The sequence below is a fragment of the Lygodium microphyllum genome, chromosome 19 (genome assembly GCF_053477565.2).
Source record: "Lygodium microphyllum isolate KBCC chromosome 19, Lygodium_microphyllum_v1.1.10, whole genome shotgun sequence".
Taxonomy (NCBI): domain Eukaryota; kingdom Viridiplantae; phylum Streptophyta; class Polypodiopsida; order Schizaeales; family Lygodiaceae; genus Lygodium; species Lygodium microphyllum.
Window position 1 is genome coordinate 100,769,035 of NC_141153.1, and position 19,861 is coordinate 100,788,895.

Below are 19,861 nucleotides of genomic sequence, written 5' to 3' on the forward strand. Positions count from 1 at the left end.
TGTGATCGCATATGACCTAAGGATTCATTTAAAACATGTTGGAATAGAAAAAGAGGGTGCCAATAAGAATGCAAAAAATAAGTGTGTATAAGTAAGCTTATTGTTTGGCCAAATTTTCCTTCTTTGGTGACATCCAGTTTTGGTATGGAACTAGCTTTTTGGGGCCACTTGTTGACTCTTCCAAGGGCTCTTCTCCTATACATGCCTATGATTCATTTTGAAAATCTTCTTTGAAGATTCTTTTCAAGTAAAAGGTGAGGAGTATGTGTTATCAAAACCTCCTCACCTAGAATATTGCTAAAACTTCTTAAAGAGTAGGTTTTCATTCATGTTTTCATATAACTTTGGAATTGCTTTGCTTAAGTCACATCAAATAGTTGAGTGATAGTCTCAACACACAACTGAGCTCTTGATCAACAATTTGGTTGCTTTAGTCCTTTAGGGTGAGAATAAGATGTGTGTGCATGTGTACGTATACACATGTGCACGTGCACACGCACACACACACACACACACACACACACACACACACACACACACACACACACACACACACACACACACACACACACACACACACACACACACACACACACACACACACACACACACACACACACACACACACACACACACACACACACACACACACACACACACACACACACACACACCGCGTGCGCATGCACGCACGCACGCACCCCCTATATATGCATGTGTGCATGCATGCACACATACATCTATGCGTGCACGCGTGTGTGTAGATACACATATATTTGAACACACACACACACACACACACACACACACACACACACACACACACACACACACACACACACACACACACACACACACACACACACACACACACACACACACACACACACACACACACACACACACACACACACACACACACACACACACACACACACACACACACACACACACACACACACCGCGCGCGCGCATGCACGCACGCACGCACCCCCTATATATGCATGTGTGCATGCATGCACACATACATCTATGCGTGCACGCGTGTGTGTAGATACACATATATTTGAACACACACACACACACACACACACACACACACACACACACACACACACACACACACACACACACACACACACACACACACCCTATATATGCATGTGTGCATGCATGCACACATACATCTATGCGTGCATGCGTGTGTGTAGATACACATATATTTGAACACACACACACACACACACACACACACACACACACACCCTATATATGCATGTGTGCATGCATGCACACATACATCTATGCGTGCATGCGTGTGTGTAGATACACACATATTTGAACACACACACACACACACACACACATACACACACACACACACACACACACATGCATGCACCCTACCGATAAGCTATAAGAAACTTGCATTGAAATACAAATTATAATGCCTAGTTCAATAAGCTTTATTAGCTTCAAATTACATATTTATATAATCATGAGCAACAACAACATTGGGTCCAATTAGCCATTAGAGTACTTGTTAACAATAATATATTTAAAAGTATGGAGTATCTTCCATACACGTAACCCAAAGAGATATAGATGGGCCTCTTACTTGCAAGCTAAACGACATGTATTAGTTAAAACTAATGTTATATATGTGGGGAAGGTGCAGCTACAGGAAAGTATCCGATCATGTGCGTTTCAAGGGTATTAAAAATCCCTCACTTACATGTTGCAAGGTAAATTAAATGAGCCTTGCCTTCTAAGAAACTTATGTTTTTTTCTTAAAATTGAAGAAAAGAACACTTTTGTTATGTAACCATGTAAATTTATTGAAATTTTCTCACATAAAATAACCCTTCAATTGATTGCATGTTAAAGATGTACAACCAAAGTGATACATGAATATTGCCCTAGTGCTTAGGTTCTAAATCAAGATAACACACCTTGCGCCTATTATATAACCAATGTCTTTCCTTTCAAAAAATTACAATGCTTAACCATGGACGATTACTCCCTCTTTGGAGCTCAAGAAGCCTTTTCCCTCGTTTGAGGCTATCCCTTAAGATTCTTTACCAAGGTTTCTTTAGAAACTTGTGCAAAGGTCCATCTTATTCTTTCAATGACCCTCATTAGGGGGATAGCATTTGGGTCTTGTTATTCTAGTGGCTCATTATCATGTAATAAAATTTACCTACCATGAAAGAGGTTTGCCCTTAATCATTAGTATTCTAATCCTTATGAGGATCCCAAGAGGATAGTTATTCTACATGTATGAGTTGTGAGCAAGGTATTGTCTTTGAGAAAGGGATAAACATAATCCCAAGTATTTTATATGGGAGATTTACATCATGCCCTAAAGACAATATTTCTAACAAGAGTTACAATGTCTTGGTTGATTTTCTTAGTTAATCTAAGTTAAGTCTTGCAAGGTAAGGTCTATAAATTAAAATCCTTTGTCTAGTATAACTTCTTTATTTTTTTGAAATGAAAATCTAAACATTCTTTTTCATTATAAGGGTTTATATACAATAGAAGAAATTGGGAGGTTTGCAATGTGGATTGGGTAGTCATCGTAGCCGCAATCGTACTCTTTGAGCTCTCTTACACTTGAAATCCTTCTTTAGTTTGGATTGTGCTCTTGTGATACTTCAAGATTCCAAAGTTTCAATACTCGATTGATGGATCTCGAACACTCATGTAGCTTGTCCTTTTAATCTTATACTTATATTTTTAAGGATGCACCCCAAGAATATACCTACATTTTACAAGTGTCAAAAGCTCATCCTAGTTGCTATCCATGTCACCATCCAATCTTGATGCAAGATGGTGGCTTAATTATGGTCAATAGTTGAGAATACAAATATTTATAGGAAATGAGAGTGGTGCATGATTTACAAATTTGGATGTTGTAGTAGAGTAGAATGTTGGTCTTAATTTTATGATGATGATTCTTTTTGAAAAATTAGGAGAGAAGTATTGTAATAAGGATAATAATAGGGAGATAAAAGAAAAGGAAAAATAAGAAATTCAAATGTAGCTTATATAGAAACACCTTATGCTAAGTTATTTGCTGGTTGCTTGCTGGAATGGGATTCATCATGGCTTATTGTGGCCCATTAATTATTTGGTTTGGACCTCCTACCATAAGTAAACTACTCATCATAATTCATCATAGATTGAATGGTATGAATACAACATAGGCAACGATCGATGCATAACTTATAAGCTTTCTCGTAATTTTTTCACAAGCCCATGTACATGCTTTTGCATACAGGTGCCCACCATCATATTTACAAATAATCAAAGCAAAAATAGTATTTTAAGAAATTAAGGCGCAACCGTCCATTATTCCATGGTTGCAACCTTTAGATTGCTTGTTATTGAGGACATGAAAGGGTCTTATCATGATAGTAATGAAAGTTTCTTTTGAAGCATCTTATGATTTATTGTGTTACAAGTCCTGCATATCCTTTTTTCTATTTTCTTTCTTTCTTTGTCCCTTTTCTCTTTATCAAGAAAACATGGTCAAGGTCAATGATGCTTGGGTAGATAATAATATGCATAATCAAGATTAGATTACCAACCTAATTATGATGATTGATTGGCTCAAAAAAGAATTATGAGCCCTACATATTTTCTTCCAATTTCCTTTTTCTTTTTCATTTTTCAAAGAAAACATAATCAGGGGCCATCAATGTGGCTCATCAACCTTGAGACTACATATGGGTAGGCCTAGCAATATTATTAAACTTTGTGTGTGTGTGTGTAAAAGGAATATCGATGATAAAAAAGGACTCAAGAGCTGATGACCATTATCTTCTAGAAATCAAACTTATAAAAAGAGATTAGTATTGCACAAGCCATATGTAAAATTTGAAGTTACAACACTCTTCAAAGGGGGTTTTACACTTTTAGAGAAGGGCTATAAACATATTACCCTTCAAATGAGTAGTAGTAAATTCAAGAAAATAGTTATTGGACCTTATCTCTTTAAAGAGAAAAAGAGTCATTGAAAGTCCTTCCTAATGACAAGTTGGGCAACCCTCAAATTTGAGGCTTGCTATGAGTGCATACAAGTTCTCAATAAAATCAATTTCAATTAAGTCCATCATTTTAGAATAAACAACCAGTTTGGCCAATGATGGATCAAGAATCAAGGAGATGTAATTCATCCAAAAGATCACAACACTAGAAAGTGAATTTTGAGACAATCAGTTTCACTGAAAACATGACAATATTCTATCTTAATTATGTGTCAATATTGATAAGGCATGATGTAGCATTGTAGCTTTATTGATATGGTACCAACTGAGTAACAGCCAATAAGCCATTGCCCGTTGCAAATGAGCCATTGCTTAGTTAGTAGAGGTGGGTGTGTGAGTTCCAACTGATTGCAAGATAAATTTCTACCACGTGTTGCACACAATCTCACAAGATTCTAGAATAAAGATTAAAGAAATAGCTCAAGAAGGTAAGGTGCTAGGTCAATTTATTACTGATGTTTGGGTGAACTGCCTTTTCCTTACTGATAGTCAGTGGTCTCTCTTTCTTCACATGATATTGAATATTAATATCTATAATCACAATGATTAGTCTGCATACACTTCAAAAAGAGGCATTTAATAACCTGTGAATAAACATTCTATCATAGATGTGGATGTACAGCTCACATATAATGAATTCGTCAAATGACACTGATTTCAGCCTGATTCACGGGAGAATCTAAGAATATACTTGTATACAGTCACAGGCTTCTGCAATGCCATAATATCCACATTCTGCAATCCTTCTTGGACAACAGGAAACATGGAAACTCTTTGAAAAGCCTGTAATCATAGAACAAGTTGAACAAGATCATCAGCAAGTAATAAGCCAAGTACTACTAAACACCGCTGCTGCTGTTCGAGATAAGACTTCTGGCTTGATAATCCAGTTGTATGTATAAGAGGTATTTCTTTGACTCCTAGAATCCATACCTCGATGTAGGAGACCTCCTGAGCAGTTGTATCCCATCGATATCGAGTACGATTTTGGCTGGCCTGCACTTCAACAAAAACCATCACAAGATTGGTTAATAAAGAACAGTTCCATCACCTTGTTTAGTTTAACAGATCTAGACCAGCTGTCCAAAATCTGAAAGAACTCAGACCATGCCTAGAAGATGGAAGGCACCACAATTATACATGCAAATGTTGGGAGGCAACCATGGTGTTAAGCCTACAATTTTACTCTCCTTCCGCTCCCATCACAAGTGAGCTAAATGAGTCCCCCTCAAAGCTTTCAAAACATCAATGTCCAGTCTGCCTCTTTGATTATAAGGCTCAAAGTTTTGAATTAAATACTGTATGCTCTATCAATGATTTAGAAAGTCTTTGGTATTTTTTAGTTTGGAGCATAGCTGTTACAGGCCAACTGTCAAATAAGACACACACGATGGCACGACCAGCAGGAGCCTTGATTTGGTGCTGTTATCCTCCCAAGCAGGTTGCTGGACAGATCTGTGAAGCTATGTGAAAAGCACTCCAAACTACTTTTCAGAGCATCAAGGCAGCTACTAAGTCTGCAGACAAATGAGATTTTTCTAAGATAAACGTTATTATTTACTGCACTCAAGAAAAGTAAGGATCCAACATCGTAAATTTCTGTCTGTACAGACAGAAATCACAGACAGACAGAAATCAAGAGTAACGATATATTTAGGATAGATGGAACAGACACAATAATGAAAAGAGAGAGAGAGAGATAGAGAGAGAGAGAGAGAGGAGGGAAGTATGAGAGAAGATAAAATGCAAGAGGAAACTGAAGGAATATCACTCTGATCTGAATGCAAATACAAGCTGGGGACAGTAAGCCCCTTCACATGTGCACCACGTTAGCGAGGGCACTCAACTGATGGCAAATAACGAGGATGATGCAGGCGATGATGTGTGGACTGAGGCAAAAGGCTGCTGAATATACAGGAGAATGGAACTGGCTGCCATAAATACACAATGGCTGCAAAATAGGCAGACCTGCTGCTAATAATACCAGCTGTCACCAAAATAAGAAATGAACTTAATGATTTACTTGAACTTCACTGAGATTTTCAATTAAGATGAATTTTTGGCAACCCTGGCTCTTGGCATGTGACCATTGCACCAGCATTGAAAGGTTGAATTTGTTTAAGGGCTAATTAATGGTTGGGTCATTACTCAAAAGTGAGCTGCTTGTTGGACCAATCTTAAGCTCAGGGCTTGCTTTGCCGCCCTACTGATTTGTGTCAGAAGATTAGAGGTGCGACAATAACTAGATAGCCAAAAAAGGATAGGTTAGAGGGAGAATACATTTTCCAACTTGTGTAGTAGATCAAGCCATTTGCATCATTGATTGCCAGGGAGATCGTTTGTTGATTTGTGGTAGCCATAGCTATTGGCAATTGAAGTACTTATCTAGGGGTTAGGCATTTGATCTCCTTTACATACTAGAGAGGACATGAATGTGATAGACAAGGGTGCGCTTTTCACATGTATAGCCAATCAAAAAACATTATATTTACTATAACTTTTTTGCAAAGGGTGTCCTTTTGGAGTGTAAAGGTATTGTGCTCATGTCTACACCCAGTTTCAAAAAGTGCATGTCCACACTTTGGGTGAATTATTTACAAAATGTTATAAGAGAAAAGATGAAGAACCCTAAGTAAGCATGCCCCTCTTTTATGAAAGCAATCTTAATGAAACAATATTGCAAATCAATCTTTATATAACAAGAAGGTTAGCCTAAATCCTCGTCCATGATTTAACTGGATGGTTATCATGTAATTAGCCACACAACCAATGGGCCATATCACCATAAACAAGGGAATTTTCATGCAAGTAAGCCAATTTTTCTAATTATGCTTTTTGTGTGTGTGTGTGTGTAGAGAGAGAGAGAGAGAGAGAGAGAGAGAGAGAGAGAGAGAGAGAGAGAGAGAGAGAGAGAGAGAGAGAGTGTGTGTGTGTGTGTGTGTGTGTGGGCGGGCACGCACACAATGGTGTAGTCCAAAAGTAACTAACATTAAGTCTACCATATACATGTTAACCATTAGCTTAAAGGTCTAAATTAATGAGCTCCATAAATGTGAAAATGCCTACCTTATGGATATCACATGCTCATGCTTCTTTGCTTCCAAATGAAACTTGATTACAAATTTTATGGTAATTTTATGTTAGCAACTTTGATTCTCTTTATTCCTTTGACTAGAAGATGTATCATTTGGTGAAAACAAAAAAATTACACAGGCATGAAGCTTATAGGAGGTCAAACTATAAAGAATTGTGTGCTTGAGTAAGAAGAAGACATAAGCATGTAAGATATTGTTGTGATTTCTCTAAGAGAGAAAAAAGCATCGATGATGAGAGAAAAAAGCAAGGGTGATGGCATGCTATCAATCAAAGTACAACAAGAAACTTGCAAGTGGGGCAACTCCTATATCCTAGTTGCTTTTCTATGTGTACTATTGAGCGTTGACAAGATACCTTAATAGAATGCATGATTTTACCCCAATGTCCCATTTATGTGTTATTCCTACTAACTTTTATAGGTCATGTTTCACTAGGTTGTTGAGTACACTAAGATTCTCATTATCACAAACACAACACCCAATGAAATCATTATTTTGATAAAGTAAGTAATACAGCCAACCATGCCAATGTATCCAACATTCACCTAAAAAATGACTCATTCTTTTTATGAGAAACTCAATCAATCATGTAATGTTGATTGCAACAACCTTAAAGTCGAATAAAATAATAAAATTTGCTATTTGGTACCACTAAATTTTATTTAATAATGATTAATAGTTTATTAATCATTACTATCTATTATTATAATTATTATTCATATAATACTAATTTTTGGCATTACTTTTTATTAATTGATTTATTTTATTGAGTTTCTTTGCACATCGATGTAGGATGCACATTATACCAATATGTGCAAGCCATTACTATGGATTTACTATTTACCTAGAAAAGTTTTGGAAAACAATGAAGGGTGTTGGAGAATGATGAAGTGTGGATGAATTATTAGTTCTTTTGCATGATTGAAAATTGAGTCTTCAACTCGTGTGTGTAGGAGTATATATCCATGTAAAGAGTTATCCTAGAAACTAGTCTGTGCAAAGACCTAAGCATGTTGAGCATGACACGTTGTATATACGGTAAAGATAGAAGATATTTCTCGCAAAAGATGTGTTGAGAATCAGGCACATAATACTTCTCAACCATTATCTAAACAAAAATAAAATATTTCATTATTCAAAGGAGTGGTAAAAGAGATGTACACATTCCTAGAAAATTTGTGATAAACATGCATTGTAGTAATGGTTGAACCAAACATGGTAGTGACTATGTGATTAATGAGCATATTCATTTAGTGACATTAATTAAACTAATTGGATACTCACCATGCATAGACATGACATTGATACTGAAGGCTCTCTTCAAGGGGTGTGTTAAAGGGCTACAATATAGAGGTAAGTTGTCTCCAAATAGGTTTCTTATGTATCCTTAAACCTTATCTCTTGGAAGTATGAGGAAATACAAGATGGCTATTTCCATCAATGAAAAATAAGAGATGGCCATTACCATTAGTGGCATCAATCTCAAATGCTATGTATGTCAGATTGTAAGCCTTTGTCCATTCAATCTCTATCATCATGTGTTTAAGCTCTTTTAAAACAATCAATGTGATATTTCCTAACTTCAAGTCAATAATACTAGTCTCATAGTTTGCAACCACTTTTATGACTCAAGACCTATTTTTACTATATTCATGATAACACATCTATACATGATATTAGAACTTGATGGGACTTTACGAATGTTGTTAGATGGTAGAACCAAAGGTTTGGAATAAGTTTTGAATGAAATTTCACTATATGTAGATTTTTGAAAGTGTATAAAAGTTGAGCAATGTAGCACTCAACGATGCTATTTAGAGCTATTGAAAAAGCAGTGTATTCTTATTGAGAGTAATTGAAAAACCTTTGATATAATTTTGATTCAAAGCATTAAATTTTTTCCACATTTGAAAGTGGTTTCGAAGGCAACTATGAAAATATATGCTCTATAACTTATTTTTCCCCCTTGTTTTCTTTTTAATGATTTATCTTGGACTTCATCTTTTCATGCAAACAATTTCTCCTAAATTTAGTTTGTTAAAGAAAAATTGGTTTTTGGTAAAGTTTCCAAATAGGCACAAAAGTGGCTTTTCTACTACAAGACTAGTGTTGATTCCAACACCAGCTTTTGCACACTACTTTGGATGCATATTCACAAGCTAAAGTAGTGTGCAATAATAATCACAACCTATGTTGGCTTATACATCCCACCAAAATCCCCAATAATATTCATTGTATTATCGTGGCCAAAGGGAGGATGGTGCTTCATGCCTCTTTTGCAAAGGGCCTTGGGAGCCTAATTCCCTAACACTTCCCTCATGAAGGGCCTAACTAATTAAGCATCTATGTTGAGTGATCCCCACTTGAACTCTAGGTCCATTGGTTGATGCATCCATATACCAAGATGGTGTGGGTTGGCAATATGAGATGCCAACCCTTGGGATACGGTTGCAACTTGGTGGAGTGTCGACAGGTCCCACTGTAGAGGGTAAGCCCATTTGGCCCTATGCTGGCCCTATGTTGGGAGGCGAGTGTAATGTTGAGTCTTTTATTTGTGGATATCGCTCATGTCATGTCTCGTGTGCATATAGTTATGAAAAACTATGGTCAAAGTCAACATCATCTAGGAGGCTCACATATGCATGTAAGTCTACAAGAACCCATGCAAAGTAGGCTAAAGACAAACCACCTTGCAAAGCCATGTCTCTACATTTGTGTAGGCACATGTATACACCCCAACATGCAAGCATGCATGCGTACACAATGTACACTATCAAAACTAAATGCTATTCATTAAGAACTTCACACATATTGCCTTACAGAACCTTGAACTAGTTGAAAACTATTGGATGCTCTTTTATGTTTGGGCTAAATATACTCTTGTTTTGTGTTCATGTGCAGGTGTGCACATGATTTCAGAAATTTTTTTCCTCTTAAGTTGACACACACTCACATTCTACTATAACTGTTAAACTTTTGTAACACCCAAACACTTTGCTAGAAAGTGCATGGCATTCGAGCATATTTGAACTTATCAACAAGTTACTAACATAGACAGCTAATCCGAAAAAGAAAATAATTCCTTATGCTCTCTTAATTTTATGGTACTTATGTAGCCTATGCAATAGGCATGCCTATCTTTGTAGAAGATTGTCAAGACTTCTTGGAAGAACCTATGCTTTTTCCCAGCTTACACCAAATGTTCCTTTCTTTTTATACATAAGAAAATTCTGTTAATAAATCCCCTTTAGAGCAACCTATTTCAGCTAATTTGTGTAAACCATTTAAACCTCCAAAGTGGAAAACAAAACATTTCTTGCACAACTTCTATTAAAACCAACAACCCAAAAGAGGATAGAATAGCCTTGGCAAGTTTTGATGTTCTTATTTACAATGGAGTTTGAGGGCAGCAGCAGAGTTGGCCTCCAACCATTCTGTGCAATGTGGCTAGTCCATGTGGTTGTACAGTTGATTAAATCATAAAACTGAGCTGGATCATCTCTGTGACAACATCACAGAAGTCAATAATCACAGTGCAGAGTAAAGAAAATTAACTGTACACATCACAGCACTAACACAGCTACAATCCTTTTTAATACACTAAATCAATCTGGGGAGACCTCACAGTATGTTCATGTGCTTTGCTGACTTTGGGCACTTTTTCCCAAGACTCCTGACAATTGAACAGTTTGCCTTGGAGCCAAGCTGCCACTTTCTACAGTTCTACATAATTTTATTTAAGGGTTGCATTACCTAACCCTGCATTCTGAGTCACAGCACAGAAGCTTGTCCCAGCAGAAAATCAGCCTGAGATTACTTACGCCAGTATTTCATAGCTACATTTTTAAATTGCTTTCTACCATACAGAAACAAAGCAGAGCCCACAAGCGGCCAAGTAGTTACAATGGCTACATAGGCAAGAAGCTTGAGAGTGTGCCTGTTCTGAGCCTTGATTGTATTGACATTCTTCACCACAGTAGGTTCATAATTTCTAGTATACTGGTCGGTACAGTTCAATCTAGGTGAGGTATTTTGACACGGGTTTCTTTCTTGTTCATGTGGACTCTCAGACTCAACACCCTCATTGTCAAGCCTGCGGCTGAGAGGAACTTCACCAACCAAAGGCCAGTCATGGTAATCATTAGTGTTCTGAGCATTCCTATGAATACCAATCGCATGAGTAGATGCATGTTTTTCCCTCTGTAGCATGTGCTTCAGGGTTTCAACCTGCCACAAATGAACCTTATATAAATAAGAGCAGTTTTTGCCACGAGTTAAATATAAAATAACACCCCCCCAGCCACACCTGTTCTAGGAGTTGAGATACAGTTGATTCCAAACGATCATGTATGGATGGCCTCAATGTCTGATGGCAAGGTTCGAGTACCACATCTGAGCCTGCAGATGATGAGGATTTAGATTCTGCATCTGGTGATGTCTTGATTGATGTAAAACTTCGCACCCTCAAGTCATTTGGATCCTTAAAGTAAACGGAGGGATCACTGCTCTTAAAAGTTTCTGATGTCAAATGTGGAGAGTTTTGTGCCAAAGAGCTATTAGAAATTGGCAGTTTTTCTTGTCCACGTGCTGATGGGACTCCCATATCTTCATCCAGATCCTCAGAGACAAGTACATTAGATTTTCCAGTGTCTTTTCGTGATACTTCCTCAGTAGCAAGCACCCCATCCTTAGAAATAATCAGATACGGAGATTGATCAACTATGCTTTCCTGTACATGGCTTGCAAGGCTTGAAACTTGGACCTGCAATGTGTCAAATGTATTAATCAAGATTCAAATGTATGGCTGATAAATTATTGTTGTTAAGACTAATCGTTACTTCTGTCAAATATATTAATCAAGATTCAAATGTATGGCTGATAGATTATTGTTGTTAAGACTAACCATTACTTATGCATAAATTATATTTTCATGATTCCTCTCCATGATGAATCTCAAAGGACGCTCACAAAAATGGCAAAATTGAAAAACAAGGCAGAAGGTGCTTGTGCTATTGCCCCAGATGTGCAGTCATTATATTCTTTCCAGGGTAAACACTAATGGTAAATAGTGTTCCACTATGGTTAAATTAACTTGCTTGGGAGAGAATCATCCTGGAATAGGGATCGGGTGCAGTTGACAACTTACAGTACTTCCTCTGGGGGAAAATCCTACTCGAAAAATGAGTAACTGCAGGCAAAAACTTATAAGCGAGCAGACAAAATGCTCTCTCATGGGAATGCTAAAAATCACAGCTGTTTATTCTTGGTAGGACTGCATGCGTGCACACAAAATAAAGTAAGAAGACTCCGTGTCACGAGGATGTGAAAATTTGATGCTTTGCTTATGTTTAATTGACATTTGATTAAAGGATTAATCAAATGTGCAATTAAAGATGCACATGTGAGGTGCAAGCTACTTTTTTACAGTTGAAGGCCGAAGGACCCTGTGAAAAAGATGGGTATCAAAGGCAAAAGTTGTAACAAGTTACACTTGTTAGATTCTAGGTGAATTTTGGCGTCAATTTGCCCCTAGGACCATTAATCGGCCATTAAGTGTCAGTGGGTGACACTAGGGACTAGGCATTAATTAATGGATTAATGCTTGTCCAAGGGTCAATTAATACATGGGACCACTTGGGGTTGCAAATGGCCTAGCCAATTAATTTTTGGATGGGCAAGGTCAATTTTCTGGGTATGGACTAAGGGCTGAATTAATTTTCAGAATTAATTAATTCTGAAAATTAATTAAATGGCTGGAAATTGCTGAAAATGGATTAAGAAAGCTGCCACTTGGCAAAACTTTCCCATGCAAGTGGGGGAAAGACTAAATAGGGCTGAATCATAGCATGTGAAATTCATGAGCATCATTTCTTTATCTCTATTCGTGTATGCCATGTCTGTTGTCACTGTAGATCCAAGACCTTTAGTTCTTTCACTCTCCGCACAATACAAAACATTGTTATTATTACTTGAAGAAGGCTTAAATAGTTTCACACCATGAGTTTTTCTCCACAAGCATGCTTACCATCTTGGTGCTCCATAATACGCATTTCAGTGGGATGTCATGCCATATCTTCGGCTCTCCCCTCATCGCTTTCCGTCACTATTGTGTGTCTCTCTATAGTGGTTTGAAAGGTAAGCCTCTCCATCACAAGATTTGGACAAACCTCTATCCTTCTATCCATGCCAACAATATGGACCTCCTCAGTGGTGCCTTCCATTGCAAATGAAGTCCATTGGAAACATGTCAGGAGACAGAACAATACACATCTTTTGGAGCAATTTGGTTGACCTATGCTCAGCCATTCTCAACAATTCTTAGCCATTCGGAGGAGATCTCAGCCATTTTTGGTGGGCTGATCTATAATTTCTGCAGTAAACCCTAATTTACAGCAGAATTTAGGGTTTAGCAACCACCTTGGGATCCATGCCAGAGATTGAAAGCTCAAGGAACTGAAATCAGCAGCTGATAATTGAAGATTATCAAGGGATTTCAGGAGCCAACCCATCCCAAATTGATTTGGGGCAGCATTTGGCCAGCCAAGGGTCAAATTGGAGAAGAAGTCCTGGGTGAATCAAGGGGCAAATGACCCAAAAGGCTTGCTGGTCATTTATGACAGCAAAAGTAATTGGTTAGCAGGAGGAGATCGAATTGTACTCCTTCCAATTGAATGAAAGTTAAAGAAATACCGCAAGGGGCGCCAATTTTGGAGCCAACAGGGAGTCTACTGTCCAAGAATGTTTTGGTAAAGTGTTTAGATTGCAAGGCAAACTTTGTGCTAGTGTTGATCTTTGTGCTCAGCTGAGAAATTACAGCAAGATGTCTTCATACAGTGGGATGCAATCAAGCAGTAATGATGCCTTTCATGATGCACATTCACATGGGGAAGAAGGAAATGCAATGCCTGATCTTGGACAAGGCATGAATCATGGACAACATGCTGAAAATGTGGTTGAAGGCCAAGATGTTGGACCCTCAATGTAGAAAGATTATGATGATTAGCAAGGGGAAATAGAATTTAATGATGCATTCAAGAATCGAATGAGGGCAGCAGCCAATATCTTTGCTGAATTGGCAAAAGATCCTCAGTTTACTCGGTTTTTGAACACTCCTACGAAGGACAACAAGGAGAAGAAGAGAAAATCCTTTTGTAGAACTTCGAGACAGCAAGATGCACTGAAGAACAAGCCAAAGCCTTCTCAAGATGCTCATGGTCCAAAGCAGTTGGTGCTAGTTGGGCAAGAAATGCAAATGCAAGTTCATGATGTAAATGCTAATCCTTTGGTTTTTGGATAGCAAGGTTTGTATGAGAATTTGGGGCAGCTAGCTTAGTTTGGTGGTAGCACAATTTTTCATGCTATGGTGGGTGAGCGCCCGAATGTGGGAATGTATGGCACACCTCCCCATAATTTTCAGCAACCAATGCATGGCTTGCATAAACCAATGTACTCAGGTATGGCTCATAGAATGCATAATCTGATATATGGTGGCATCGGTATGATGCCTGGTGTGCAAAATCACGCATATGGGCAAGCATTGGTACCCTGTTGTGCTTTTGAGGCTCAAGGAATAAGTGCTGGTCATGCAAATGCTCCGTTTAATACTAGCTATCATGGAAATTGCCTCTACACTAGCGGATACACTATGCCTTTCATGTGAGCTTGTTGAGGCCTTTTTATGCTGATGTGCCTAAGGATGTATCTGCTGAAATTCAGTCCAATGTAGAGGAGCTGAATGAGAAATTGGTATTTAGCACATAAAGAGAAAAGGTCAAAGGTAAAGCTTCCATAAGCTATTGGGTGAAGTTTCACAACTGTTTACCAATGGATGCTAAATGGATGGAAGAGGATGACTTGGCAGACCATCCTCAGTTGTTGCAGCTTTACCTTGATGCCTTTCAGTTAGAGCGGACTTTGGATCGGGCTCTTTCAGGTTCAGCAAGGCAAGGGTCCAGAGTACCACCTAATACTCAAGGGGGAGGTAGCACTTCCACCCCTCCAGGAATGGACTGCTCTCGTGTATAGTGGATCTCGGATATATTCAGTATGCATCCAAGGTACTGTGCTCATAGTACTTTTGCCATGAGGTCACTATTCAGTGTACTAGTCATTGTAGTATGTATGCAAATGGGTGTGGTTTTCACTACAGCTCTGAAACTGTACATTTGCATCAAGTTATGATCATGAGAGACTAATTACCGAGTGCTGGTTTTCAATGTATGATCATTAGTTTCAGTGGTATTCAGCTGGTTCTATGGACAGCAGCATGTGTATTGAATGCCATTGACAATTTAACCATGGTTTTGGCTCGGTTTATGCTTTACTATGGTTGTGTAGTCAGCACTGTTGAGAAACAAGAGTTTGGGATGCATCCAATGAGTTTTTGGCAACATTTCTGGACTATTGTTGAGCTTTATGCTATGTTTATGCTGGCTGGAAATTTTCAGAAAATGGTGGGCATATGAGATAGTTGGCCAGCAGTGGCCAATGTTGTGTTGACTATGATGCCTTGTGAAAATTCCAGTGCAATATTGTTTACTTTGACACATTATAGTGCAATTGAGGACGATTGCAAGGATTTCAAGGGGGTGGTCTGTCACGAGGACGTGAAAATTTGATGCTTTGCTTATGTTTAATTGACATTTGGTTAAAGGATTAATCAAATGTGCAATTAAAAGATGCACATGTGTTGCACATGTGAGGTGCAAGCTACTTTTTCACACTTGAAGGCCGAAGGACCCTGTGAAAAAGATGGGTATCAAAGGCAAAAGTTGTAACAAGTTACACTTGTTAGATTCTAGGTGAATTTTGGTGTCAATTTGCCCCTAGGACCATTAATCGGCCATTAAGTGTCAGTGGTGACACTAGGGACTAGGCATTAATTAATGGATTAATGCTTGTCCAAGGGTCAATTAATGCATGGGACCCCTTTGGGTTGCAAATGGCCTAGCCAATTAATTTTTGGATGGGCAAGGTCAAATTTTTGGGTATGGATTAAGGGCTGAATTAATTTTCAGAATTAACTAATTCTGAAAATTAATTAAATGGCTGGAAATTGCTGAAAATGGATTAAGAAAGCTGCCACTTGGCAAAACTTTTCCATGCAAGTGGGGGAAAGACTAAATAGGGCTGAAGGGAGAGGGAAATCTCGTTGAGCTGTTGGGAAGAGGTGTTGGACTCTTGCTGCCAGCTTTTAGGGCAATTTCCCAGCCATTGGAGACCATTTTGGTGATGGAGATTGCATATTCTTGACCTTGGGAAGCTGGCAATTGCTACTGATGCACTTTCTCCTGAAGATCACAGTCTCTGATGCTCCTATTGTTGTTGGTGCATCCGTTTGGGGCTGGCATAGCAGGGCAGCAGCTGATTTTGATCAGTTCTTCGTGACAAATCTCAGAATTTTCTCTCTCTATAGCATTCTCTCATCTCCTTCAGCCTATGCTTAGCCATTCTTAGCAATTCTTAGCCATTCGGAGGAGATCTCAACCATTTTTGGTGGGCTGATCTATAATTTCTGCAGTAAACCCTAATTTACAGCAGAATTTAGGGTTTAGCAGCTACCTTGGGATTTGTGCCAGAGATTGAAGGCTCAAGGAATTGAAATCAGCAACAGCTGATAATTGAAGATTATCAAGGGATTTCAGGAGCCAGCCCATCCCAAATTGATTTGGGGTAGCATTTGGCCAGCCAAGGGTCAAATTGGAGAAGAAGTCTTGGGTGAATCAAGGGGCAAATGACCCAAAAGGCTTGCTGGTCATTTATGACAGCAAGAGCAATTGGTTAGCAGGAGGAGATTGAAGAATCTCAAGTTGTACTCCTTCCAATTGAATGAAAGTTAAAGAAATACCGCAAGGGGCGCCAATTTTGGGGCCAACAGGGAGTCTACTGTCCAAGAATGTTTTGGTAAAGTGTGTATTTCATTTTATGTGCATTTATTTATTGTTGTAATCAACTCTTAAATCAGGTTATCACCACCCATTCCAAGAAGGAAGGCTGGTTTCACTCCGAGAAACATAGAGAGTAGAAGCAAAGTTAGCTTGACTAGAATATTTCAGACAAATGAAGTTCAACCTCTATCAATTCCAATGAAATGCCATTAGGTCAAAACATACTTTTAACAGTGAGGATTTGCAGGGCTCCATGCAAACAGAATTGGATTCTATTCACAAACATGGTACATTTTTTCATTTGCCTGATATAAACTAGGTGTCAATGTCAGCCTCAAGAAAGTGGAGAGGTTTGCACCAGCCTCATATATGACTACCATTTGTTGTGTCATTGTTATTGAGCACATTATAATTGGTGAGTCCATGAGTTACATGTCAAAACAATACCTAATAGTGATTTGCATAAGGAACGTACATCATGAGCAGTCTGTCATCCCTCTCAATTGCTTTCCCGGCAAGCCACATTTTAAACCTTTTTCATCAAATGGCTGCCACGTTCCTTCTTCACCTCGTTACATGGATTTGTGTGGCTCAAATCCATGCAGAATGTATGGCAAGTGAAAAACTTTGTCCTTCATTTCTTAATTTGGACCTTAATTTGGAAGAAAGAAAAATAATCGATGTTTGCAAAAGAAAAAACCATATTTTCAAAATTCAGAGTATGCAGGACATAGTACAACACACATGTGTGCACACTTGCATACACATGCCCACGTGCACACAGAAAGAAGATTAACAACTATTAAGAGGCCAACACCGACTATGAGACAAACAATAGATACATCTGAAACTTGGGGACTATAATGTGTCTCAAGTAGAAAAATAGAAAACATGACAAATGAAAGAAGAACATCTAGTTAGGAACAACAAACTAGGGATTTGATATAACTACTAGAGATGGAATACCTTGGTAAGTGTGGAACTAATATGACAAGTTGTGCACGAAGGAGAGGATCAATACCATCCTTGATTCACTAGTCTATCCGACATCTAGGATACATCTACTAAAGATGGCTATCATGAGGACATGAATTTTTAACTTAATGCTCTTTGGACACTTAAAATTGTGACACTTCAATGGTGTACACGTGAGGTGCACATGTGAGATTGAGTTTAATCCTAGTTTATGTAGTGGGGAAACATCGGCAAAAGTTGTGGACAAGTGCCAATAGGGTACCTAGGACAAATCTTGGTTAGGGACATTGAATTTTCCCTTGGAAATGACTTTTGGTGTCATGGAGATTAAGAATTTCATATGATTTAATGTCCTGAACTAAGGTTTATGAAAAGTTTCAAAACTTTCAAGTTCAAAGGAGTTAGGAATTTCAAATTAAGGCTGGGCAGCATTAAATATTATTAAAAATGAGGGCAGTACCAAAGGGCTAGGTAGCTTATTTTTGCATGAAACTTGGAATGTCGTAGAATTCCAAGAGACCAACCAGCTAGCATTGAATTTGGGGCTAAGTCATTTAAGGAGCAAGGTGAAGGTCAATCCCCTGTTAGATCAAGGGGAAAATCAGATTGAAGGCTTACTGGTCATCTATGTTAGCAAGAGGCATTTGGATTAGTGGAGAAGATTGAAGGAATCTTAGTGTACTCTAACAAATTGCAATATAAGCTAAAGAAATACAACAAGGGGTGCCAATTTTGGGACCAACTGGGTATCAGATGTCCAATAATTAATTGGTAACATTTCAATTTCAATTAATGTGACTTTAGTACTTGTTGTAATTAGTCTTTAATGAGATCATTACCACCCTTTCCCTCCTTTTTGTGCTCACTTGCCTATGACAATTTAGCATCCATGGGTGAAGCAAAGGATTACAATGAGGGTGGAAAACAAGTGAAGTTCGAAGCCTTTTTGTGGGGCACAAGATAGACAAAGTATTGACTTTCATTCACTAGTTTGACATTGCCTATTCAAGAGAAAACTTTACAGAGTCTTCAAAAATCTGAAAGATGGCTACTTTTTTGAAAGGAAATGCATTGTAGTGGTGGTCTACCATATTGATGCAAGGAAAAGCACCTTCATCATGGGTTTAGTTTAAGCAAATGTTTGCTTCTACATGGTTGACGAGTACTTTTCAAGTCAACGTAATGAATGCATGGCATAATTTTAATGCATCACAATGCAATAATTTAGAACAATATAATAAGAGTTTTGGGAGGTACTATTGCTCCTTACTTTTTATTGTGCTGTCCCCTTTTTTAGCACATTGAAAAGTATTGCTGTGGTAGGCCTAAAGAGATTCCGGATTTTTGCATAAAAACCATTGTGACCAATTTTGATCAGCATGCCAAGAAACTATATCAAAAACCATTGCTTCAAGGGAAATCAATCCCAATTGTATCTGCTTTTGTTGATTCAAATGTAATGAAAAATCATCTTTTAGTCTACTTTGTCTTTGTTAAGGACAAAAATGAAATTGCAATTGGATGGAGTACAACCGAGATTTTTCAATCCCCTCCACTAATGCAAGTGCCTTTGCTGCCATGAATGACTAGCAAGCCTTTTGGTCAATTTGGCCCTTGATTTTCACCCAGAACTTGTCTCAAATTGACCCTTGGCTGGCCAAATGCTGCCCAAATCAATTCGGATGTGTTAAATCCTGAAATCATTTGCAATCCTTCAAAATCCAGCTGCTGATTTCAGTCGTCAATGCCTCCAATTGCTGGCATAGGTCCCAAGGTGGCTGCTAAACCCTAATTTCTATTGTAAATTAGGGTTTACAGTGGAAATTCTCCTATTGTCCACCAAGTTTGGCTG

The 19,861-nt window shown here is 38.2% G+C and overlaps 1 protein-coding gene and 1 long non-coding RNA gene across 6 annotated transcripts in view; both read right to left on the bottom strand.

Moving 5' to 3' along the window:
- Positions 1-4,476: 4,476 nt before the first annotated feature.
- LOC148020206 (uncharacterized) lies at positions 4,477-6,415 on the bottom strand. The gene is made up of 3 exons (XR_015694995.1): positions 6,333-6,415; positions 4,986-5,048; positions 4,477-4,835 (listed from the first exon to the last, which is right to left on the bottom strand). It is a non-coding gene; the product is annotated as an uncharacterized LOC148020206 (long non-coding RNA).
- Positions 6,416-10,719: 4,304 nt separating this feature from the next.
- The window catches only part of LOC148020207 (uncharacterized), a 79,132-nt gene continuing 69,990 nt past the window's right edge, over positions 10,720-19,861 (bottom strand). For all 5 annotated transcript variants that reach the window (XM_087700515.1, XM_087700516.1, XM_087700519.1 and 2 more), the window contains 2 exons: positions 11,454-11,909; positions 10,720-11,374 (listed from right to left, as the gene is read on the bottom strand). In XM_087700515.1, coding sequence (XP_087556641.1) covers positions 10,961-11,374; positions 11,454-11,909 — 870 coding nt within the window. In that variant the 3' untranslated portion in view covers positions 10,720-10,960. The remainder of the gene's footprint in view (positions 11,375-11,453; positions 11,910-19,861) is intronic.